A 25,184-nucleotide genomic window follows, 5' to 3' on the forward strand; every position below is an offset into this window, starting at 1 on the left:
GTCTTCAGACATACCAGAAGAGGGCATCAGATCCTATTACAGATGGTTGTGAGCCACCATGTGGTTGCTGGGAATTGAACTCAGGACCTCTGGAAGAGCAGTCAGTGCTCTTAACCACTGAGCCATCTCTCCAGCCCCATATTTCCTGACTCTTTAGAAAATATTATTTATTTTATTTTTATGTGTGTGGCTGCTTTGTCTGCATAACACATGTGTGCCTGTTGAGCTTGGGGGCCAGAAGCGAGCATCTGATCTGCACTGGAGTTATAGACACTTACGAGATCCTATGGGGGTCCTGGGACTCAAACCTGGGTCCTTGGGACAATCAGTCAGTGCTCTTAACTGCTGAGCCATCTTTCAGGCCCCATTCTTCCTCTTCATGATCCTTTCTCCAGGATGGGATGTTTCAATTAGAAAGAATTGCTACACAACATGTATGAGAATAAAGTAAAGTATTTTATATATGTTTACATGTACATATGCCTTGGTATATATTTATTCTTTCTTGTAAATAGTTTATTTTGCTTGACATCTGAAACATATACACATTCATGGGGGCTTAGTGTCATTTTTCCTGGACCTGCATACAACTTGTATTCTAAACTTGACCTCTCTTTATCCAGTCCACCCACATGTCCTTTTCAATGTCTACTTATTATCACATTCTATTTCATAATCAGGTTGGCCTTTTACCTTTTGTACCTGAGAAATGGCACGCACACCAACCCTCCTTCCTCTCATTGATAACCAGAAAAAAATTAATTTTTTTCTGAGCAGGAGGAGCCACCATGGGAGTTGCCATTGCTACAACAAGGACCAAAAGGTTCTGCCCCAGGCACCCAAAAGCCAGGACAGCTGCCTGTGGCTGTTAAGTGAAGCTATACAGGTTTCTGGCCAGATAAACAACCTGCATCTTTAATCAGATTGCGCTGAGAAGGTCATTCATGTGTCACACTAACCAACCACTTCTGTCCCTGTTCTGGCTGATCCAAAAGATGAAATGCTTCTTGGCTGAGAAAACAAAACAGCTGTAGTTGTGGAGACAGTCACAGACGACATGCAGATTCTGCAAACACCCAAGCTAGTGTGTGCACTGCAAGTGAGCAGCCAGGCAGAAGTCACATTCTCAAGACCTGGGTTAAGATTCTCACCTTCGACCAGTTGGCCCCGGACTCCCACAAGGGCACTGGCACCATGCTTCTGTCTGATCCTCAGAAAAGCAGAGGGGCCTGGCATTTTTTTTTTCAAGGCCCCAGGAACCACACAAAGCTACACCAAACTCTATGTCTGCTCCAAGCACTGGAAGTTTCAGCATGCCAGAGGCAGAAGGGTCATCAAGTCTCCAAACACTAACCCCGGATTTCACTGTTACCACAAAAGCATTGGTCAGAGTAGTGGCGACCCAAGTCTTTAATCCCAGCACTTGGGAAGCAGAGGTCTCTGAGTTTGAAGCTAACCTGGTCTACAGAGCTAATTCAAAGGCTTCCAGGGCAACACAGAGAAACACTCTCTCAAGCAAACAAACAACCCCAACAACAAAAAGCTTTTTGGGGGCTGAAGAGATGGCTTAGTGGTTAAGAGCTCTGGTTGCTCTTCCAGAGGTTCTGAGTTCAATTCCCAGCAACCACATGGTGGCTCACAACCATCTGTAATAGGATCTGATGCCCTCTTCTGGTGTGTCTGAAAACAGCAATAGTGTACTCACATAAAATAAATAAATTTAAAAAAAAAAGCAATTTTGGAGGGGGTAAAAATGGTGGTGGTGGTGGTGATGATGATAAACACTTCCCAGATAGCTGGACATGGCTTATTGGTTAAGGGCACTTGGTTTGCATCCCAGCACCTACATAATGGCTCACAGCCATTCTTAACTCCAGTTCCAGGGGATTCAATGCCACTTTCTGTCCCCTACAGGCACCAGGCAGAAGGTGGTGCACAGGCAAGCATAGAGGCAAACCCCTCACCTATAAAATAGAATGCATCGATCCACTTTTCAAATTAATACAAAAACATCCATGCTGTCCTTGTAGGTTGAAGAGTGGAGGAAGGGAAAAGGTGAAGGTGGTGAAACTGTTCCCTGTCTGTAGGTAAAGAAGCCAAGAGTCAGAGGTCTGCCATTGTGAGAACTCCACCCTGCTGGTGACGTCAGCCAGCCAAGACACAAAAGCACTTGTCTGTAGGTTAATGTCTATATGCAGGTGAGAGCTGGCACAAGTTAGGTCAAGGCCATGACCGGACAGTAATAAAGTAAGGTGGGCACAAAGTTTTTATGAGGGAAGAGGAAGGGAAAGTGAGAGAATCAAATGGAGCCAGAGAAGGACGACCCACCAGATCCGGGTGGTCTTGAATGGCCCTAGGTAGTTATGTATATTTCTTAAGGGGTGGATTTCTTTTTTTTTTTTTTTCCGGAGCTGGGGACCGAACCCAGGGCCTTGCGCTTCCTAGGCAAGCGCTCTACCACTGAGCTAAATCCCCAACCCCAAGGGGTGGATTTCTATAGGTCAATTTATCTTACCTAGTTGGGCGGTTTAAATCTTTATTATTTGGTTGTGAGTTTATTGTGTGGATATATTGTGGATTGAGAATTTAACATATAAATCTGATCGATAAATTACAGCTTATTGGGTCATGATTTCACCAAGTAGTTTGGAGTTTATACCTTAACTACCAGGGGAGTGTGGGCAGAGTCCGTGACAGGGAGCCGTGATAGGCCAGCCCTGTGCTGGACTTTGAGAGCCCTAATATTACTGGGTAGCTGGAACCAGAGAGTTCGTGGCAAGCAGAGAGCCGCCGGGAGAGATACTAACCAGAGATAAGTTAGGGTTAGTTCCATATGGCCCCACGGGTGCTGGAACTAACTCTAGGGATGAGCATGGCAAGGTGACACGCTGGAACGGCTCCACGGACTGCCTTGCTCTGAGAGTACTTGGGGGCAGCGTGGAGCCATTGAGATAAAAGTACCCCATAGTGCCATGTGGCCCAACTCGGAATAAAAGATTGCCTTTTTTTTTTTTTTTTTGCAATATTAAATCATCTTCATGTTACATCTTAATCAAATCCAAATCTTCATACACAAACTTCTGGTAAACGACCCTGTTCTGCTCAACGTTCAAGGTGGGAAGAACCACATAACACCAGGAACTTTGCTGCTCACATTTTGGTTTCCATGAGTGCTGTCAGTACAAGGCACCTGTGCCCAGCCCTCTTCCTAGGAGCCTCCCATCATGGTCTTCACGGCCACTGCGGCGAAGCAGCTCTGCAGGGCCTCGAACGCACAGGTCCTTACTCAGACTTGCCATACGTCCAGGCCTCGGCTCCTCAGGCTGCCAGATGTTCCGGCAAGGTTCAGAGACGCCCCACACACGCCCCCACACCGCTCTGTTGACAGATATGAGGGTTTCTTTCAGGCCCTTATGGGCGCCCGCCATCTTGGGCCCTCGCCATTTTTAAAAATTTACCACAAAACTTGTCTTTTCACAGTATCCCATCCCAAGGCTCTGTCCAGGGTCTGTTGTCTTTCTCTCTTAACCACATACAGTGGAGGGTCACTGTAGACTGTTTATGAGCGCAGATCATCCTGATGAAAGGTTCTAACTGTTAAACATGTGAGCACATTTTCAATTACCACGTAGCCAAGTCGTCAGTGATTACAGAACAGTTGCTGGACCATTCCTCTCCTCCTACCTAGTGTTTGTTGTAGCTGAACAAATGCTTTTCCCTACATCTTCTCTTCTCTAAAACTCTGATTTGATATATTTGGTGGCAATGTTGTAACTGGTCATAGGCAATTCCAGCATAGGACCTGCCTTCAAAGTAGGCAAAGGGGTGTTTTTCCTCAGCAGAAGCGTTTTTGAGTCTTTGAGATGGCGGGAGCCAAGATCACTGCCTCCCCTTTCACCCTTCTAAGGCCCTGCAACCAAGTATCAACTCTTGAAGGTAAGGAATTGTTGAGCAGTCTGTTTTATTTCTTCTTTCTGGAACCATCTATAAGTGACTCCCCAGGACTTCCTGGGCAAACCATCCAATGTGGTCAGCTGCAGGAGTTCTCTCAAATATCATATTATAATATCACATGTTTGTCAAAGTCGTTTTTCTTTTCAATTCAGATTAGTTTGTTAGTCTAAAACACTTTGAGCTTATGGTGACCTCGTGTGGTTGCTTGTATAATTGCAAGTTGGATCTTGGTGACTCCCAATTTGATCAATGGATCAATTTGCTATGCTAATGAGATGAATTGAAAAATCCCCCCTCCTTTTGCAAGTATCAAGAGAGATAGCTCAGTGGTTAAGAGCACACACCTCCTGCAAAGAGAGCTAGAATTCAGTTCGCAGCACCCAAGGTGAGAAGGCTCAGAACAGATAACTCAAGATAGGCCCAATTCCCAATTCAGACATTCATGCTCAGTTACACAAACGCACACTCTCACTTTTCTTTTCAATTGAAAACAAGAGATAAAATTCTGTCTCAATTTGTGGGGTGGTTTCTATGTGACTGTAACATAACCCTCATTAGTCCCTCAAGACCCCCAACTGAACAGCATCTTCCCATCACCTAATTAGGAGCATTATCAGGTCATCCAGGAAGGGGACAGAGGAAAGGACTTCTCCCTTATTTGTGACAACCTCAACTCTCAGACTTCAGGCCTCTGTGAAAGAAAACTGTCTTCTGCTGAAACTTTGTCTTGCTGTTGGTTTTGTTGTTGGTTTGTTTGTTTGCTTTTGAGACAGGGTCTTTCTACTCACTAAGTGAGCAGGCTGGCCTCAAATTTTCACAGATGCATGCGCGCATGTGCACACACACACTACCCCGTGAAAGGAAGGAAAGGAAACAGGAAAACAGTTAGGTATTGGAGAAATGGCAGAAGACCGAATGCTAAAAAGGTTCTGATGGAAACACCTATATAACATTTGAAACAAGGAAGATCATATGAAGTGTGATACGAAAACACAGCTGGGTGTGCTGCCCGCACCTTTAGTCCCAGCACTCAGGAGGCAGAGGCAGAAGGATCTGATTTTGAGGCCAGTCTAGTCCAGGACAGAAAGACCCTATCTCAATATCTGGGCTTCCCTAGGGAGAGTCATCTCATTGGGGGTCTGGATAGCTCATCCTATGAACAAAGCAAGCCCACAATCCAGCTATTCAGGAAGTTTAGAAGCAGTTCTCAAGTTCAAAACCGGCTTGGAAAACCTAGTAATAGTGAAAACAAGGCTAGGAATATAGCCCAGTGATAGGGTAACTTTTTAGCAAGCAGGAGGCCCTGGACTTATTTCCTAGTACTGGAGGTAAAAAAGAAAAAAAAGTGCCTGGGCTTTGATGGAACCAGCAAGGTGATCTAAATTCTGCTTTTGGCTGAGGGGAAACAATTAAGCATAAGTCACTTGGACCAGACCTCCACTAATAGGCTGACTTGGGTCACTGTTCTGCTTCCCTGCCAGGGTGCGTTGCTGGGACCACAAACCTGTGTCCTGATAATCATCTTCACTCTATTTTTAGTAAAGTCTAACTCAAACCTCAACTCATTGAGTCTTTATTATGCACCTAAGCCAACTGTGGGAAGCAGGGGAGGCAGGGGAGCGTGTTACCAGCCTGCAAGTTTCTGAGGGCCATTTTGAGAAGACATGGAGGAGCCAAGTGAACTGGCTCTTCTCAGTTGAGCAGCAGCGGAAGGGAGATGAAGACCAAGCTGTTCCAGTGAGGACAGGATGTTTAGTGGAGTTTGCCACTGTTCCTCAAAACAGGTAACTCCTATTTACTCCTGACAGGAAGAAACCTAGGATTTGAGCTGCATCACCCAGGGCTACTAACACAGGTAGAAGTGATATTCCAGTTATAGTGACCCCCTAGTGGGCCTTGGTCAGCAGTGAGGGATCCCTGGCAGTATCTGGTACATGCTTGGGATACTTCCTTTATTAACACATTTGTTTATTAGCTGACTGCCAAGTACACCAGTGAATAGCACCATGTTCCTCACTGGGTAACTGTGAAGCTCAGGCAAGAGTGCAGGGGTAGACAGGGTGAATACAAAAACCGTGGTCTCCATGGCTCTTCCCTCCCTTGACCACAAAGACCCAACACCTCCCTTTTCCAGACACAAGAATAGAAGAAAACTATTTAGAAACTAAGAGCTTCAACAGTTTATTTCTTCTCCAAGATGTGACCAAATGGTTTTATTGCATTTACTATTTCTGGGCAATGCACTGAGCAGAAAAAGAAACTGTTATAAAGTCTTATAGTCTTTGAGGGTCTGGACTACAGGCTTCTTGATGTGAAAAAATCAGGAGAGAGAGCACCAGAGGCCTTGAATTCATTTTCCCAGACCTCCTGACTGTGAGAGCTGTTATAGCTCAAGGCTGCCTGCAGTCAGGTCCAGCCACAGCGACATTGAGCCTGGCCGACACCAGTGTGCGGGACCACATGTTTGGTTGCTTTAGGTTTCCTAACAACAACCATTCCCAGAATCTCAGGCTTTGAACTTAAAGGCCATGGATGAAGATTCTCCTTGGCAGAGAGAGGACAGCAGTCTGAAAGCAGACAACCGAGCTCAACACGCAGAGGAATGCAAGCACGCTGCCGCAAGGTCGCACTGGTTCACCCAAGGCAGGAATGCAACAGCACCACGGGATTAGCTGGAGTTGGCTACGTCCACTCAAACCCCAGTGTTGAGGTCCTTACTCCTAGTACCTCAGGATGTGACTTTATTTGGAAATGGCCACTCCAGATGAAGGTGGGGCTCTGCTACAGTAGACAGGGTGAGCCCCAACCCAAAGACTGGGATCCTTGTACAGAAGGTAAGTTTGGAGACCGACGCAGTGGAGATGAAGGCAAAGATGGAGAGATGTTTGTACAAGCCCTGGGGTACACACAAGTGTCAGTGACCATCAGACCCAAGAGGATTCACTCTTCTAGCTTCGGAGAGAACCAGCCCACTGACACCAGACCTTGGCCTTGCAAATTCCATAACTGTAACAATGCCACGTGCTGTTAGAAGAGCCTACGTTTAGTACTAGTTACTTATGTCAGTGCTAGGACTAAAGCAAATGCCTGGGAGTCACTACCCATGAAGGACAAGACTTTAGAAGCTTCTGTTCCAGGGCTTGGCTTACCTAGCAGAAGCGCCTTGAAGGCTCTCAACTCCTAGACAGAGTGGGGAGGGATGTGCTTGGTGACAGGCAGCTTCCATCACACGTTTCTGAAGGGTCTTGGAGTACAAAGAAGACATGTGGGGATAGATGCATGAACTTTTAAAATGTGACCTCCTGATGGTCAGTGGCCTGGCCATCTGCACCTGTGGGACGCTCCCCTGGCTAGTCACCCCAGGCTGACTTCTGAGGATAGGTCAGTGCTTTTGGTCAGCTCCCTATTGTAGACACCATACCCCTAGAAGTCACTGGGATGGGACAGCCCAGTCCCTCTGAGGGCCAGAGAAAGTGGCTGAGTAGCTGGACATCTGAGATGTAGATCTGAGGCTAGAGTTGCCTTACCTCCCTGGGTTTTGGCACAGTAGAAGGAAGGAATGCTCAGGGGACTGCTTTTTATCTCGGGAGGAAGAGGCATGGCACCAGAAGTTGGACACTACCTGAGAGCAAAGGGCAGGTGGTGAGGGTTCTGTGCTGGGGCAGGGGCTAGCTTGTGGGGCCACACCCTGCTCAGTATGAGTTCAGAGCCTGCTTAGAGCGCCGCTTCATGTGCAGGCGCTCATGGCGGAGGAGGTCGTAATTCTGTCGGAAAGTTTTGACACAGTACCGACACTGGAAGGGACGAGTCTCGTCCTTTAGATGACAGTGTCTGCGGTGCCTCACCAGATAGTCGTGTCGCTGGAAGCTCTTCTCACAGTCCGCGCACTGGAAGCCCAGCTTGGCTTTGCTCTTCTCCAGCAGGTCATTGGTACCCGTGCTCTCTGTTTCCAGTGAATCCTCCTCATTCTTCTTCAAGGGCTGTTGTTTGTCTGGCTGCAAGTGGATCCGTTGGTGCGAGATTAGATGAGAGTTGAGGCGGAAGCTCTTTCCGCAGACAGTGCACCTGTAGGGCTTCTGGGCCTCATGGGTCTCTAGGTGTCCATCCAGGTCCTCGCTGTCACTGAACAGCTCCCCACATACGGAGCATTTGTGTGGCTTTTGCTCCCTGCGGCTGCGCAGGTGGCGGATGAAGTTGACCCTCCAGCGGAAGGCCTTCCCACAGCTTGGGCACACATATGACTTTTGTGAGCTTTGCACCTCGCCCCCAGGCCTAGTGTTGCTCTGGGGGGCTGGGAGGCTGTGGAGGTTTTCCGGGGGGCTCCTTAGCTCCTCTGTGCAGTATGGGCTGTGCTGGGAGTCCTCGTCCCCAGAGCTGGACAGCACAATCTCGATGGTTACCTCCTGGTCCAGGTTGTTCTTGAGGGGCGGTGGGTCACCTCCTGCTGCAGGAAACCAGGATGGTCAGTGGAACTGTACTACTGCCTACTCCTGACCTAGGGAACCCTACTCAGAGAGGCTCAACTGGGGGTCCAGACACCCCGGGGTTGTAGTGTTCCTTTGTAAATCCTGAGGGTCAGGCTGGCCTGCACAGCCTGTTGGTATAGCAACTGTATCGTCCTTTTGGCTTTCCTGCTGTTTCCCCCCCAGACCTTTACTTTCAAAGCATTTCTTCCTGAGCTACTGGACTTAAAAGTCTAAGAATTGGCACTCACCCTGTAAAAATTTTAACAAGGCATTTATACAGAGTCACGGTAAGCACACCTCTCTTTGCACTAAGACTCTAACAAGTGCTGCACTATTTATGTTACATACTCTCCCGTCACAGAGACGTGTCCAAGGAGGAATGATGGAGTGTGATTTGACCCTCATTGTTTCCCAACCAAGTCTGCTTAGTTGGGCTTCAAAGCCCATCTCTCCTCTTGGCCTTCTACCTGAGAGGCCTCATCCAAACCAGGTGGCTGTCCTAAGCCTGCGTGGCCATATCTACATGATCTCATCAAGTAGGTGTTCCATTTCTCCAGGTTGATGGCGGGCAACTCAAGTTGTGAAACACCTTCTAGACCTCTCAGACTGGACAGGTAGAGGGCGCTGGTTAGCCCCTGCTGATGACAATGGTCTCATTACTTACTACTAAGTTTCAGTGAAAGAAAAAGCGCTATAGTAGACCACAAAGGTCTCTTCTTTTTTTTTTTTTTTTTTTTTTTGGTTCTTTTTTTCGGAGCTGGGGTCCGAACCCAGGGCCTTGCGCTTCCTAGGCAAGCACTCTACCACTGAGCTAAATCCCCAACCCCAAAGGTCTCTTCTTTATTCACTACGAGACGAAATATGACCACCCCAACCAAACTGACTGTGCCCCAAAACTCAAACACTCAACAGCTGAAGTAACCCTCAGGGAAGGCATGGGTATGGTTGTAAGAAGCATGAAGAAATGTGGAAGCTGCTTTGGAATTGGTAAGGGACAGACTGGGAGAAGGTTCAAGGTGCATGTTATTGACAGATATGATAGAAACTGGGCTATTTAATGTGCTTCTGGGGATCTCTCGATGGAAGCCAGACCGAGGTCCTGATGAAAGGGAGAGGTGAGTCTTGCAATGGCAGAACGTGGCTAATTCGTGTCTGGGCATTCTGTCACAAGAAGCTAAATGATAACAAAGAGATTTAGCTGAAGAGATTTCTAATGTTGAATGTTCTATGTTAAAGACGCTGTTTTCTTTCTTTTTGCTGCTTATATTAAAATGTGGAGAGAGAAAATTTGGATACTGAAGAAAAGAAACCGGAACTTAAGATGGGCAGTTTTTTTTTTTTTTTTTTTTTTTTTGTTCTTTTTTTCGGAGCTGGGGACCGAACCCAGGGCCTTGCACTTCCTAGGTAAGCGCTCCACCACTGAGCTAAATCCCCAGCCCCAAGATGGGCAGTTTTAACAGATGGCTTTAGTCTGTTTTCATTTTGGCCAATGACCAAGGCAGGAAAGAGGGTGGGGCACCCACAGCTAGTGGATTGGAGCTAGAGCTGCAGACTCTCCTATTCTCTGATGCTGGGGACCAAATTCAAGGCCTTGGACATGTTGAGCACAGGTTCTAAAACGAGATACCCCTCCAGTTGCTGACCCAGTCATCTGTTCAAAAAGCAAGCCATAGGTTTTAGGGGTGTATGGCTTAGTAGAATACCTGTCTAGCATTCACAAACCCTGGATTCAATCCACAATACAGTTAAAAAAAAAAAAAAAAAAAGATGGATGTGGTGGCAGCCGCCTTTAATCCTACACTGGAAAGGCAGAGGCAGGCAGTCTTGAGTTTAAAGCCAGCCTGGCTTACACAACATGTCTTGGATCAGCCAGGGCTGCAGAGAGACCCTGTCTTGAAACAAGAACAAGAAGAAAACAAAAACAACAAGAACTACAAGCACACACACAGTTTGGTGCGGGGTCGGGTGGTGGTGGTGAGGGGGGTTCCTCTGGCCATGCAATGGCCTCTTTCACCTTGACACCAACAAGAAGGCCTTGACACTGAACTATTGACCCTATCAGAACCACTGACCAAAATAAGTCTTTAAAAAGTATAGTGTATAAGGGCTGGTGAGATGGTCTGAGCTCAGTCCCAAGGATCCAGGCCTGCAACTCCTGTTCCAGGAGATCTGACACACTCTTCTGGCCTTTGAAGGCACTAGATTCCCATGTATGTAGTCACATAAACAGACACATAATTGAAAAAAGTATATATAATTTACTAAGGCTAGAATTGTGATTAAAATCAATTGGTGCCTGTTGTCACTGCTATGACAGACTGAGCATGGTTTCTGGGAGGTTTCTTGGGGCTGGAAAAGCCAGTGAGTGTTCCGAACTTAGTGAGCCAATGAGGGAACTAACATACAGCTCAGGGCAGTGCAGGCGATGGAGACCAGTTTTGCAAAGTTTCAGGGGGAAATAAAGGCTCTCAGGGCCATTTGTATGCTATGGTTCTGGTAAGTTGGGAAGAATCAGCTGTGATTAAGAAGAGACTAGACTATTAAACTGAAATGTCTGCTTTGTGAGACAACTGATGCTGGTCAGAGCTGGAGCTGAGGGGGTTAGCAGTGAATTCCCAATCACGACCAGCATCACCCAGTAAATCCAGAAGTGTTTTCTCAGAGTTAGCACACAGAAGCTGTGGTCAGTCCTGAGGGAGCCAAGGCTGTACCCTGTACTGGCAGCTGATGTTGGTAACATGGATGTTAAAGACAGGACACTAGCTGGCCTCTGGAGGGGCTGCTTACTTTTCCACGACTCAAGACTCCATACTGGGAAGGCAGCCATGCAACTTCTGCATTCTAGAACCTGCTCTCTAACAAGGCCATCTTGGGATTCTGGCTATCCATGATCAGGTAAGAGGTACACTCTTTACATGCAGAGCACTGTTAAGTTAACACTTGACAATCTACCCAGGAAAGGTAATGAGCAAAGGTCACAGCTGTCAGCAGGAGCCTCAGGCAGTTTAATCCCCAATCCACACACACTTGCCAATCCCTAGTTCTCCACTTCATACCAAGCACCGCCAGGGCCCCACACCACACTGCTCACCTGGACAAGGACTTGGAGGTAGCACCACCTGCTGGCAGGATTGGGGCTCCGGCACCTGCAGCTCCTCCCATTTCTTTCTTTCCTCTCCTTGGAATGGCTGGAGGTCTTTCCAAAGAGAACGGAAAAAGTGATTTGTCACATACATACAGATATCACTACTCAGAAACCACTAAGGAAGCGGCAGGCTATGATCTGCAGGTGCTGCACTCCCTCTGGGGGCGAGCACGAGGGGTCATTCTGCTGAGCGAATGAACCTGAAGGCAAGTGAGCAAACACCATGAACCAAGGTTCTGAAGCTGGGCTCAATTAATGTGGGTTCTAGGTCTACCACAGACGGTTAACACCTTCCAAGGTAGGCCTGCGCAAACCTTCCACAAACAGACTGTACTGAGCCCACAGGACAGACGGGAGGGGTCAGAGGGAATGGAGGTCCCTTCACAGCACAGCCCCCGCCACACACACACACACACACACACACACACGGGGCAGAGAGGATGGAGGTCCAGGGATGCTGCTGATTCTGTTCAAGGCTACTTCCTTCATAGCTCAGGTTGCATGCACGCATACACAGACATGGTGCAATGAATTTTGGCCCATCTTTCCCCGTAGAATTCTCTGAGCGCTTGTGTGAGTCAGTGGGTGGGAAGCCGGTAAGCACAGTGTCTAAAAGGGTTGTGCTTCATGCCCAGTCCTTAGCCATACACATCTGACCATTTTTCTAGAAAGGATCTTATTCTAAACATAAGGCTACTCTGGATAGCAGAAGACATCCTCTCACTACAAGTCCCTGGTTGAGGAACAGTCTCAATGGACAGCAAAATGTAGCCTCCTCAGTCTCCACAAGAAGCCAGAGTCAAGGCAAGGCATGGAATTCCAGGAGTGGGGAGCTATGGAGGAATACTGGGGGTGCTCTGGATGCAATAGTTTTCTACCTTGCTGTCCACCCACCTCTAATTGTCACTCACCTATACAGGAGGCTTGGGGTGCTTCTTTATCCTGGAGGTCTGTCCACTCTGTGACCCGCAACCCGTTCTCCTCCTCATGTGAGTGGCCCAGCTGAACTGGAGACTCATCTATTCAAAGAGAGGTAGACACCTTAACAGTGACCTGCTGTTGCAGGTAACCCCCGTCCAACCCAAGAAGAGACTGAGGAGAGATGGCCAATGAGCTGTGGCAGGTACCACTGGGGTATAAAGGAGAACAAAAGCAGACAAATTGGGGTAGCGTGAAAGGCGGTGTGGTACAGAGCCGGCCAGGGCTTAGGACCATCTCTGAGGCCCACTGGGTACAGAAGGGCCATTCGAGCAAGCACGACTGGAAGCTGATGAAAACAGTCCTGCACAGATAGACAGACAGCTTCCTGTCAAGGTGAGAGGGTAAACAGAGATCGGATTTGAGCCACAGTACCTTAACCTCACAGGTACTGTCCCTCATTCAGAGTGAGCCCCCACCCCCCCCCCCTTCCATATACATGGCTGCATGGGACTAGGTCTTACTTGGAGGCATAGAGACTGCATAGTCTTCCCCAATGATGAATTCTCCATAGAAACCAGTCTGTGCCGGGTCCAGAAGGGACCAGTCCTCTTCTGAGAAGCATAAAATCATGTCCTTAAATGGGGAAACTCGGTTCTGAAAGCACAGAGCAGGCTGTGTCAGCTGGGGAGGAGCAGGCCTTCCTGGGATCACTATGATATGGAGAGACCATGGTCGGTGGCATGTTCCACAGGCATTTACCCCGAATGACTTAGAGGCCAGAAATCAAGCCAAGGTGCAGCAAAGTGGGCCTGTGGGAACAGCCTGCTTTTTGGGGTTTGGTGCCCTTCCTGGGCACTTGGGAGGCAGAGGTAGGCAGATCTACATAAGTTTGAGGCCAGTCTGGTCTACAGAGTGAGTTCCCGAACAGCCAGGGCTACACAGAAAAACCCTGTCTCAAAAACCCAAAAAGACCCAGGGTCCACACATGGCGGAAGGGGCTTTCCCGGATTCTAACCAGTATCACTACATCTTCACCATGCCAACCACCTCCAGGCCTCTGGGTTGGTGGAAAGAACAAATGAAATTAAGTCTCAGCTAAATTTATGGGAACTTTCAACACCACCTGACTTTCAGTTTTTTGCAACTTCAGATACATCCCTTTGGGAAACAGATGTTTGAACATCCTCCTCTGGGGCCCAAGCCCAAGCCTCTTTAGCTACTGAAAAGGGGATTCTTAGGTGTTACCAAGAACTTACTAAGGCTGTTAAGGGAGAAAACATCTTTGGTAAGCCATCTTGGGTAAACTACCTTTTATACTGGGCCAAAGAGAGTGAATGACCTGAGCCCAGGCTAGTAGTTTCATTCACTGGGAACAGATCTAGGAAGAAACTGCTTAAGACCTCCTGGAGAGGACCAGGATGCTTGGTGAGGACTTCTGCGGCCAAACCAAAAAGACTCCACTCTCCTACCTGATGCTGGCACTGGGACAGTCCTATCTCTGTGCTTCTGAGCAGAGCCAGTGCTGGCTGGAGAGAGGCTTTTGCTCAAGGGTCTGGCTAAGTCATATGCTGCCAATTCCTTTTAATAATTTTTTTAAAAAGGATTTTTTTATGTGTATGACTGTTGCCTGAATATATGCCTGGTGCCCTCAAAGGTCAAAAGAAGCCAGGAGATCCCCTGGAACTGGTTACAGCTGGTAACCGTGGGAATGTTTGGAATTACACCCAAGTCCTCTGCAAGAGCAACAAGTGTTCTTAACTTCTGAGCCATCTCTCCAGCCCCTTGAACTGCCAGTTGCCGCTGGACACCCTTTGCTTCCTGCACAGTCACTACACTAATTTTGCTCTTGAGGGTATTTTTGATTTTGATTATGCTGCATAAAGCCAGTTTGTGTCCTTGTGGTTTAGATTGTTATTTTAAGCTACTAAGAGATTTAATTAAAATTTTTTTAAAAATTATGCTGTACGGGTGGTCTGCCTGCATCATGCCTGTCTGTGCACTATATGCATTTAGTTCCTACTGAGGTCAGAAGATGGCATCAGAACTCTTGGGATTGGTGTTAACCGACCGTTGACATGGCCATGTAGATGTTAGCAATTGAACCCAGGCCCTCTGGAAGAGCAGCCAGTATCCCTAACCACTGAGCCATTTCTCCAGCCTTTTGGCTTTTTGTTGTTGTTTGAGGCAGGTCTCACTGTATAAAACAATTCGCTTGCCTGCCCTCAGTCTCCCAAGTACTTGGAATAAAGGTGTGTGCCACCATGTTGGATTGTTGGTTTTTATGGACTGGTATTCTTGCCCCTTTTGCCCAGACAGAGAGCTGATTGCTTAGTCTGCTATCCATCTGCAAAGCTCTCACTGTAGCCAACTCCTCCTCAGAAGGACCACAGTCAAAACCAAGAGAGGCTGGACCCAACCTCACATCTTCTGCCCAGCCAACTGGTAGCTCCAGTTAGTCCATGCCGGGTGCCCATACTTACACGCCTGCTACACCTCAAAATTCACCACAATATTATCAAACAGACAGACGCTGAACTAAAAACAAAAAATGCCTCAATGGACTGAGCCCATAAGGACTAACCCGGATGCTGTAGTACTCAGCTGTGGCTTAATCACCATCAAGTCGTACAAATATGCCAGACCTGTGGTGCTTGGGAGAAAAAGGCCACGCATGGGCCCTGAGACACAATACAAGATGGCTCCTGAGAAACAGTGCTCCTGTATCCATACTGACTCAGAGAAACCAACCCTACTCACCTCACGCCCTTCTTAGATCAGAGCAATTAATTTTCTGTGAGGGCTCTCTTTGGCCAAAGTCTTCCAAGTATTTTACCAGGAACAGGAGGAGCCCTGAGCTCCTTTGGAAGAGCCCTTTGCAATGGTGGTGCTACTTCTCATGCCAACACATGCTTAAGGGGCAGCCTCTTCACTACAGCACAATGTGAAAACAGTGGCTAAACAGCAGAGTAACAGAATAAGGTGTGTTGACTGGCTGAGTATCTTGTTGTGTGGGTAACAAGGACCCATATGGAAAATATTAGACAAGAAACCACCCAGTACTCTCAGGTCTCATGGACTTACCCAGACTTAGTCTGTTAGTGACCTTTAGTTCATTACTAAATATTTTCATTGTTCAGAAAAACAAAAACAACTATTATAGGCTGGCTTAACAGTTCTATGTTATAGTCCTTTGACTGTTACCATCTCTAAATGCTAAATGTTTTCTCTCTCCCAACTATATAAACTAGCAGACCAAATTCCAGCCATATTATGCTGGCTCAAAACACTGAACAATCTGCCTACACCTTTCCAAAGCAAACTTGTAAAAATACAGAGCAGGCCTCACAGTGACTGGATAGTCTCCTTCCCCTGTCTCTCTCCTACCACTGTGGCAATGGGACTAAAGGACATGTCATAGGTCTGGTCTATCAGCCTCCCTCCTTTATCGAGGACAACTTCATAGGAATGAGCCTCCCCCAAAGGGGGTGAGACTGAACACAAGATTACCTAAGGCAGGGTAAATACAGCCGTCAGTCACCTAAGAGGCTTTCTCTGAAAGAGTCCAGTGGGAAACAGGGAGGGGCTGGAGAGATGGCTCAGCAGTTAAGAATACTTGTTGCTTTTACAGAGGACCCGGGATTTGATTCCCATCACCCACATGGTGGCTCACATCCATGTGGTACACATTCATACACACAAAATAAACCTTTTCAAAGAAGAGGAAATGGTAGAAAAAAATTCCGAGCTGTTCTAAGTCCTAGGCCAGAGGAAGGAGAGAGATTGAGTCATTTCTTACTCAGTTTCAGGCTAACCCAGCAGAGGAAAATAAACCAATGTGCTCCACGTTACTTTCCTCCGCTGAAGCTCTCTGAAGGCCACAGTAGAGTCTGAGGAGGAGCAAGGCTTAGGAGGCAGACATGGTACCACACCTTCACCCTATAATCCTACTATTCTCGGGAGCTGGAGGCAGAAAGACTGCCGTGAGTGCAAGGCTAGCCTGGGCTACAGTGTGCTAATCTGTCCCGAAAAAAGAAAGACCCCTTTGTTCTTGGACTAGCCACCTTCTCCTTTGACAGTTTCTGTCCTGTCATCTACAACCAGTGAAGTTTTAGTATGAACAATCTCTTCCCTATTCCCAAAACCTCATGGAATTCCTTGGCCTCAAGTCCTATGGACACATTCTAGTTGCTGCCTGTCTGCAGTGGCTCTGGGAATGTGTCACAGCCCTCACAGCCCTCCATCGTCAGCTCCCCTCTGTACAGTGCCACCTCCTTGTTCTTTTAAAACTGCTTGAGCATCTGGTGCCTAAGAATGTCAGAAGAGGGTGCCAAACACCACAGAAATGGAGTTAAATAGCTGTGAGCTGCCACCTGGGAGCAGGGAATCAAACCCAGGTCTTCCAGAAGAGCAACCAGTGGCCTTAACTGCTGAGTCACCTCTCCAGCCCCTCCTCGACTGTCTAGGCCTTTCACTGGGCCATTCTGAGGTAGAATGGACAAGACAAGGCTCCGAGGCCTATTTGTATGCATGCATATACACACACACTTGCTTCCGTGTGGGTGTGAATACAGGGATATTCACAAGGAAAATTCAGGTATTATCCCCACCTAGCTTTCAGTTTTTGTCACCTGTGGTAGACAGAAGCCTCTCACTGGCCTAGAAATCACCAAGTGGGCTGGGGGAGCCCAGGGATCTACCTGTTTCTGCCTCCCCAGTCCTGGGATCAAGTGTGTGCTACTGGGCCTGGCTTTTATGTGGGTTCTGGGGGCTGAGTCCAGATCCTCACACTAGCAAGACAACTTTACCAGCTGAGCCAACTGTTCTTATGAAAGCACCGACTCACTTAGAGGACTCGTGTTTATGACCTCCCTGCCTCCCCAAAGCTCCCTCCTACACTCTCCAAAAAAATGGGGGGAAGGGGTGTGTGGATGGGGTGAATGACCAAACATTTAGGCCACAGCACAAGAAATGATGCTACAAAGAGAAAGGTAGGGTCCAAGCTAGGTCTGTAGCTAGAAGTCCAGCCCAAACTAGCCTCAAATCAGTGACTAATGTCAGGGAGCATGGTGCAGACACAAACAACTCTTAAAACAAACAGCATAAAATAGCTTACATCTGCATTTAAGATATATATGAAACAAATGAATTACATGTGTAAACTTGGGTCTTATCCCAAGTTCTCATTTTACATATGCGAATTTTTCAATACCCACTTCAAACCCAACAGCCCTAAGCATTCTGGAGAGGGGCTGTCTCCTCACATCTCTTCTCAACATTCTTCTACTGCAGCAGCAGTCCTATGCCCTGTGGAGCCCACACTCTGTGTGTGTGTGTGTGTGTGTGTGTGTGTGTGTGTGTGTGTGTGTTCACATTGTAGCATCATGCAGGGCAGTAGAAAGAGCAATGGAAGGGGAAAGCTCAGAGACCGGTTGGAAACCTACGCAGACAGGTGAAGGAAGGAGATGAGCCTCCACCTGAGACCAGATCCCAGCCGCACCCACTCTGAACACCGGCCCCACCACCAAGGACACTGAAGCCAACCGGGACCAGGAACACAGACAGGACACACACCATGGGACATCATGTAATGGTGCTGCAATTGCTATGCTGTCTTTCTGGAATGTAGCTGCTAATGAGAAGACTGCCTCATTAAAACACTCCTTGTGCAGTTCCTTTCCACTGGGGGAATCTAGAAAAGGAGCGAAGTACATGTGCAGAGTTTCCTTGGTGGGCTGGCAAGCAGCATTTGGAGCTGCAAGAACCAGCAGAAGCAATGGGCGTCTTTAAACCCAGTCCTGCTTACCTTGGTTCTTTGAGCTAAGGCTACATCCATGGCAGACAGGGAGTGGGTCAGAGTCCTAGAAAACTGACCAGTGGGGTAGATCAGAGATCAGCTTTTGGTAATCACTCACCGGGGGAAGCTGGCAGGTGGTCACCGGCTGGGCATCCCTGACGCTCTGCTCCTGAGAAAGGACAGCATCTTGCGGAACTGGAAGAGATGGAAAAGATGTCCCAAAGGGAGCCAGGCTTAGTCCCCAACACCTCCCAGACTTCCAGGAGTGGCTCTGTGCTACAGATTGTGCAAGAAAAGAGAAGCAGAGGGGGACCAACAGGGAGCCATTTCTGTTGCTATGCATAACTTGCAAAATTCCTGGTGCTCTGCCTTAACTTGCAAAATGATCCCTTTGCAAACCACAAGGGCTCAGGAAGTCTTTTCAGATAGACAATAGGGGCTATCACAGGGAATATACCAGTTTATGATGGCCTGATCAATTTGCTATTCAACCTCTGCAAATCCAGGAACCTGCCTCAGCACCTAAATATGCCAAGAATACATACAGTGTTACATGCCTGTAATCCAGCCTTTGCGAGAGGCAGGAGAATCAGCCAGCTTTTACTATGAAACCACCATGCCTCAAAAAGAAACACAGAGCCAGTGAGACGGCACAATGAGTAAGGGCGCTTGCTGCTAACATAATGACTTGAGTTCAATCCCAGGGACCTAAACAGTAGAAAGACCAAGTCCTACAAGTTGTTCTCTGACTACCACATTTACACCACAGTATGTTTGCACCGGTATATACACGCATTAAAAAAAAAGCTCAAATGAAGGTTAACCTGGCGGTTCAGTGAAAGGGAGGACTGGTGTGGGACACCTACACAATTCCATAAGAAGGCTGTTTAAGAAGTTAGTGTGGATGCAGAAAGAGAATCCTTGTACCATTACTGAGAATGAATTAGCACAGCCATTAGGAAAAACAGCAGGTTTTCAACAAATGAACAAAATTATTATTGAACAATCCCTCTGGTGACTAGAAACCACAAAAGAAACGAAACCTCAAAGGGGCAAGTTACTCTGACGTTCCCTGGGGAATCAGTCACAACAGCTGTTAGAGGATCACAGTGTCTATCAGCAGATGGATGGATAAAGGAAACATGATGTACAAGAGAGAAGATTAGTGAAGAGTGGAGAAGGACAGGGACACATGGATACCAGAATGGGAAGGAAGCACTGGGGTAGAGAATTGAACACAAGGGTAGAGAAGGCGATCAACAGAGACAAACCATTTGACATTCCACAATAGAACTTAACACAGTGTGTACATGGGCGGGGTGGGGGGCATTGTCCGAATGTGCAGTATGTGTGTATATCAAAGCCATGCACTACCACATCCAGCTGCATATTGTCTCTTAAATCTTTTCCCCAGCATGTGACGTGGGAGGTAGAGGTAGGTGGATTTGAGTTTGAGGATACATAATGAGAGTTTCATGGCAGTCAGGGAGATTTATCTCAAAAAGAAAAACAAAATGAGACACAGACAGACAGATAAAATATGCAAGAAATACTTGGTCATAAAGGGTGACATCCTACCTCTCCTGTGCAACATGGGACGCATTCCTAAGAGAAGCAAAGCAGGCACAGGATGACAAGCACTGCTCATCGCTATTAGAAACTGTATCTCTAGTAAATCATCCTAGTGGTAACCGTCGTCCCACTGCTGGGCATCAGGAAATTCTGTATTGAGTATACAGCCCCAGGAAGCAGCCCAAAGCCAGAGTGGATGCAATGGGGTTCTAGAAGATTCCTCACAGCAGTTTCCTGCCTAGGCATCCCTCCCCTAGGATGGCTGAGATGTATATAAAGGCTGCTTGCACAGTATCATTGACTCGGAAGAGTGGTTCTTTCCTTATATTATTTCCTGATATATTTGAACTATGTTCCCATGCTCAAATCCTAGGTACCTCAGAATGTGACTGTATCTGGAGGAAGGCTCTCTAAAGAATCAATTAAGTTAAAATGAGGTCATGAGCACGAGCCTAAATTCAACATAACTGGCATCACTAAGGAGTTCGTTGGAAGACAGGCAGAGGGAAGATACAGCAAGAGGTGGTTGTCTGTGTGCTAACGCAAGGAAGCTCAGGAGAACCCCAGGCTGCCTGGTCCTTCAGTTCACACCACCGTGAGAGAATAAACTAACTGCTGTTAGGGAAGCAATCCAGTGTGTAGAACATATCAACACACCTAGCACCACCACATCAACACAGCTAGGCCTTCCAGTCAGAGGGACAGAGGAGTTCTGATTTGTACAGAAGTCAGTAAACATTTGCAGGCAGGAAAATTATACATGCTCATATGCACGCTTTTTTTTTAAACAAAAGACTATTATTGCCAACTAAGGCTGAGCAGGCCTGTAATTGCAGCACTCAAGGCTGAGGTAGGAGACTCAGGAGTTTGAGGGCAACCTGAGGAAAGGGAAAGGGATGGGAAGAGGAAGGAAAGGAGAAAAAAAGAAAGACTGGAAGCTGGCTTTGTTTTTAGTTTGGATAAGGTGCCAGAGACTTACACATGCTAAGCAGTGCTCTAGCACAAAGCTGTGCCTCCAACTCACCGAACAGATTCAAGACCAGAAATAACTAAAAACAATCTCAAGAATGCACTTTTCCTTTTATAATTAAAAGTACTGTTGTAATGGTAAGTAAGGTTTATAAGAGGAATACGGGGTCCCTGGGCCTGGAGGGGCTTTGGGGAACCAAACTCTAAGGAACCAAGAAGTGACCTATTACAACTCAAAGGACTGGTGGCTCAGGTTTTGAGTGTAACACATCCCCCCTCTTTGCAGCTGTTGGAGGTTTAAACAGATACTCAAACCCTGCCGCAGGGCACTGCAGCCATCTGCAGGAGAGGTCACTGTGCTCTCCCAGGGGATTTTAGATTTCTTACAGCTGCAGGGTAACCTAGCCAAGAAAATGTGGTTTCTGAGAGGACAGAAGACAGAGCCATGCTTAGATCAGGTCCTGGTCCCACAGTGACTACCTCTGTCTCCACTGAGAACACACTCAAAGAAAGAAGACCATATAATCTCACAGCATCTGTTCACCCAGGCCTTCCCTCTGAGAGGACTCCATACTAAGAAGAGACTCTGGGTTGGTTGCTCTACGGAAAGACCCAGAATACAGTAATAGGTCGTGGGTCAGAGAGTGTAAAAGGCCATCACTTTAGTCAACACCCAAGCACACTACAAGCCGCATACCTGGGTCTTCACTAGGCTGGCCTGGCGATCTGCTTAGGAGCCCAGGGTCCTGTGCTAGAGCCCCCGGCAGGGCATCAGGGTTGCTCTGGGACTCTGCAGACATTCGTTCTTGTTCTAGATCCTGAGGCGCAGGCCCATCACCGTCATCAATTACCACGGGGTCTTCACAGTGCTTGAGCTGCAATCCCAGAGAAAGCAGATCAGGGCCCAAGTAGAGGAGGATGATAAAGCCGGCCCTTAGGCTCTGCACAGGGCTGGGTAGGCCTTCTCCCTTTCTGATCTTGCCGGCACCGACTTGCTAGGTAACAATTCTCTCAACTTAGACTTAATAGAGAGTAATGTTTGCTTTCTTAGGAAACCAAACACTGGGTCTGGACAGAATTTCTCATCTGGGGTCAGAAGTCTCACAGGGTCAGCAAGGGCTCCCCTCTCCCAGATGCCCCGTGCTCACCCACTGCCAGGGTCTCCCTGGCTCCCGTTCCAGAGCCTCTACTGCAGCCACAGCCTGCTCTCCGCTCTCAGGCTCCTGGGCACGCACCCAGCTCTGGATCTCCCACGGCAGGATAGCCAAGAACTGCTCCAGCACCAGTAGTTCCAGGATCTGCTCCTTCGTGTGCCTTTCGAGCCTCAGCCAGCCCCGGCACAGCTCCCAGAGGCGCTGCAGGGCCTCCCGAGGGCCTGCGGCCTCCTGGTAGCGGAACCGGCGGAAGAGGCGTCGAGAGGACTCTGGGCTGGGAGGCTCACCCTGAGGGCTGGGGTTCTCTCCAGGAGGACTCCGCATTTTCCTGGGCTCCTCGCTTTCCTTTGGAGCCAAGACTCGTGGGCACAGGGCTGTGGGCATGATGGGATTTGATGGAGGGTCAGCGGCAGAAGACGACCCTATTTCCAAACAGAAATCGCTGGCTTCAATGCTCTGGTCTCCTGTGGTTATTTCTGAGGGGGTGCTAGACAGAGCCCATGGGAGACCAGCCCTTGGAGGAATCCCTGGGAAATGTAAGAAGTGTTGGTGTGACAAAGAAAGATGACCCTTCCCACAAGCCATCACTCCATGTGCAGTCCCCTAACACGTGGCAGTAAAAAAGGCAGTAAATTTGAGAGAAAAGTGGTGTCATTCCAACAGGATTCCAGGGCCCCAGGAGAATCACAGACAGCTATGTGTAACCAAGGTTTGTGATACCTTTGATGGGCAGGTCCTCCCGGAGGATATAGCCCCAGGCGGCGATAATCTGGACGCTTTGGAGACAAAGTCACTGTCTCTGTTCTTGAGGTCTTCACAAATTGAACTGAAGAAAAAAAAATATGTAAGGGAAGAGTCATGGAAGACCACTGTGGAACAATGTCACTCTGCCAAGGACAGGATGCATGGACAAAAGCCCAAGAGAGCTTTCACTGGGCATTGGCAAGGACAAAAACCCCCAGGCACAGAAGGAACACAGAGCTAGCCACAGAGGTTTACCTGAGAAAAATAACACTGTATTTAAAAACACTTGTGCTAGGCCTGGGGGGTGCAGCTCACGGACAGAATGGCAGCTAGTGCACCAAAACTGTGTCTCTTCCCCAAATAGTGCTTTATGACAAGCCTTCTACCCACCTGGGTCCAACACGGGAACTATAATCTCTTGGGGTCGGAGAGGCAGCAGAGTGGTTAAGAGGACACGCTATTTTTCCCACTACCCACCCCTCAAGTCATCCTGTACGTTCAACTCCAGGGTCTCCCACACCCTCTTCTGGCCTCCATCGGCACCACACCCAAGCGCACAGACCCACACAAAGATGTCCACAGAGGCATACACATTATTTTAAAAAATCTTAAAATTTTTTAGAAGTTCTTGTTATGTAGTTAAGCGTGCAAGTGAGTTCATAAGTGTGTGTGTGAGTAAAGGGGTTGGTGGGAAGGTAAGGGAGAAATTATGTAATTATATTTTAGTATCTAAAAATGTACCTAATTCCTGATCCTGAGGGAAAGGGAAATTATGTAATTATGTTTTAGTATCTAAAAAATGTACCTAACTCCTGATCCTGAGGGAGGCAGTCATGGCCAGACTTTCAGTTCTCTGGGAACTCCGAGTGCCACAGATTCACACACAGACACACACAGACACACACACACACACAAATTCAGCAAACACACCAGGGGCACCAGCCACAGCATGGTCTCTTCCACTTGACCCACACTTTCGAACACTCTGAGAAAAGGCAATCGGAGACACAGGGTTCTAACCTAACCGCTCTCAGGATTCTGGAAACCCCAGGCAAGGTCACTGACTGGCCCTTTACACCCTCACCTGGAAGAGATTCCCAACGGGGCAGCACCACTTTGCAGGAAGACAAGCGATAACAGAAAGCCGCCAAGCGACCGAACAACTTGGAACCCCTAACTTTGCTGTATTCCTTCGATTTCCGAAGTAAAGACAGACAACCGAAGAGAGTCTCAGAAAGCAACAGGCTGTGAACCGCGAATACTCTCGTCTTACTCCGGTATTAAGAACCCAGTCTGGGCCCCGCCCGCTATCTTCAGCTTCCTCCGCCCACTATCTCCCACCTGCTGGGCCCTGAATGGCTCAGGTTTGCACGTAGGATAGGGTACCCAGGGTCCCACCCTCAGCATTCAATTCTGATGTGAAACTGCTCTCAGAGAGTCCTAGGCCAGACAAGCGTGTGCCTCTTTGTCACTCTGGCACCTGGCGCGCAGGAGCCTCGGGAGCGGAAGCTTTATGAATGAACTACCGTTAGTGAGGGGAGGGCTCCCGCAGGGGCGGGGCTTGCCCAAAGCAGTTATTGAAGGAGCAGGATCCCAGGGAAGGAATGAGGAGGAGGAGGAGGGTGTTTTAGGCCAGGAGAACTATGGGGGTTTCTGTCGCTTACTCTTTCAGATTCGCTGGCTCTTCACCTCGAAGCCTGGGGACAGCAGGGGAGCAGATCCTCACCTTCCAGCTCGGTCTCTCTGGTGTCTTGGCCAAGGCGGCTCCAATGCATGGGCCAGACTCGGTCCCTGGCCAGGCCAACCCTGTCTCGTGATCCTCTAGAATGCATCAGCTGGGCTTGGGAGCGAAGGGAGACGCCTGAAAGATAATCGTATGGCTTCATCCCCGAGGGCACCTATGAGGACGCGGCTCTGGGAGCAGGGATCCGGGCCCGGACGCGGGAAGAGGAGAACAGGGAGCAGGACCCAGGCGCGGGGCTGGGTTTCAGAGCGCGGGAAGTGGGGAGCAAGATCCGGGTTCAGGCAGCGGGGCATGGGAAACCCGGCCGCGGTATACTCACCGCTGCGCAGCGTCCCGGTTGGCGGGCCGCGCAGGCCGGGCCGCCGCGGAAAGGAAAGGCCGGAGCCCTCCGGCTCCCTCCCCTGGGACACTTCCTGCACCGCTCTAGGACCGAGGAGGTCTCCTCATCTCAATGGTTCGCTTCCCCGCCTCCGGGCCGAGGTGTACGCGGGGGGTGACATCCGACACCCCCGGCCCGCCTGGCCCGCCCCGCCCCGCCCTGCTCCGTGTTCGCCGGCCTGGGCGCGGGGCCCGGGCTTTAGCTTTGTGGGTCTTCGTAGTCCGCTCGGGATGCGCGCGCGCCCCGGCGGGACCGGGGCGCTGGGGGCCAGTTCGCGCGGCCACCAGCCAAGGAGGCCGGCCTGGGGCTTCGCTCTTCCCTGCTCCTCTCGTGTGGGTGCAG

The 25,184-nt window shown here is 48.7% G+C and overlaps 1 protein-coding gene and 2 pseudogenes across 10 annotated transcripts; 1 reads left to right on the forward strand and 2 right to left on the reverse strand.

Moving 5' to 3' along the window:
• Window positions 1-222: 222 nt before the first annotated feature.
• Window positions 223-4,499, reverse strand: LOC134480799 (NADH dehydrogenase [ubiquinone] 1 alpha subcomplex assembly factor 8-like; annotated as a pseudogene).
• On the forward strand, window positions 710-1,414 carry Rpl18-ps6 (ribosomal protein L18, pseudogene 6; annotated as a pseudogene).
• A 1,609-nt stretch (window positions 4,500-6,108) lies between the features above and the next one.
• Window positions 6,109-25,032, reverse strand: Zfp496 (zinc finger protein 496). Of its 10 annotated transcripts, none has more exons than NM_001271396.1 (10): window positions 24,783-24,834; window positions 24,384-24,580; window positions 22,696-22,801; window positions 21,970-22,397; window positions 21,519-21,696; window positions 18,399-18,475; window positions 13,008-13,140; window positions 12,477-12,584; window positions 11,512-11,616; window positions 6,109-8,395 (listed from the first exon to the last, which is right to left on the reverse strand). In NM_001271396.1, exons 4-10 carry the CDS (start codon window positions 22,357-22,359, stop codon window positions 7,647-7,649), a joined length of 1,740 nt encoding a protein of 579 aa, NP_001258325.1. In that variant the 5' UTR covers window positions 22,360-22,397; window positions 22,696-22,801; window positions 24,384-24,580; window positions 24,783-24,834; the 3' UTR covers window positions 6,109-7,646. The 10 variants fall into 10 exon arrangements, with proteins under 10 accessions (NP_001258325.1, XP_006246513.1, XP_006246512.1 ...); XM_006246451.4 differs by having other exon boundaries at window positions 6,111-8,398; window positions 24,446-24,580; window positions 24,783-25,032; XM_006246450.2 differs by having other exon boundaries at window positions 6,111-8,398; window positions 24,783-25,029.
• Window positions 25,033-25,184: the final 152 nt, after the last annotated feature.

Source organism: Rattus norvegicus, chromosome 10 (genome assembly GCF_036323735.1).
Source record: "Rattus norvegicus strain BN/NHsdMcwi chromosome 10, GRCr8, whole genome shotgun sequence".
Classification (NCBI taxonomy): Eukaryota; Metazoa; Chordata; class Mammalia; order Rodentia; family Muridae; genus Rattus; species Rattus norvegicus.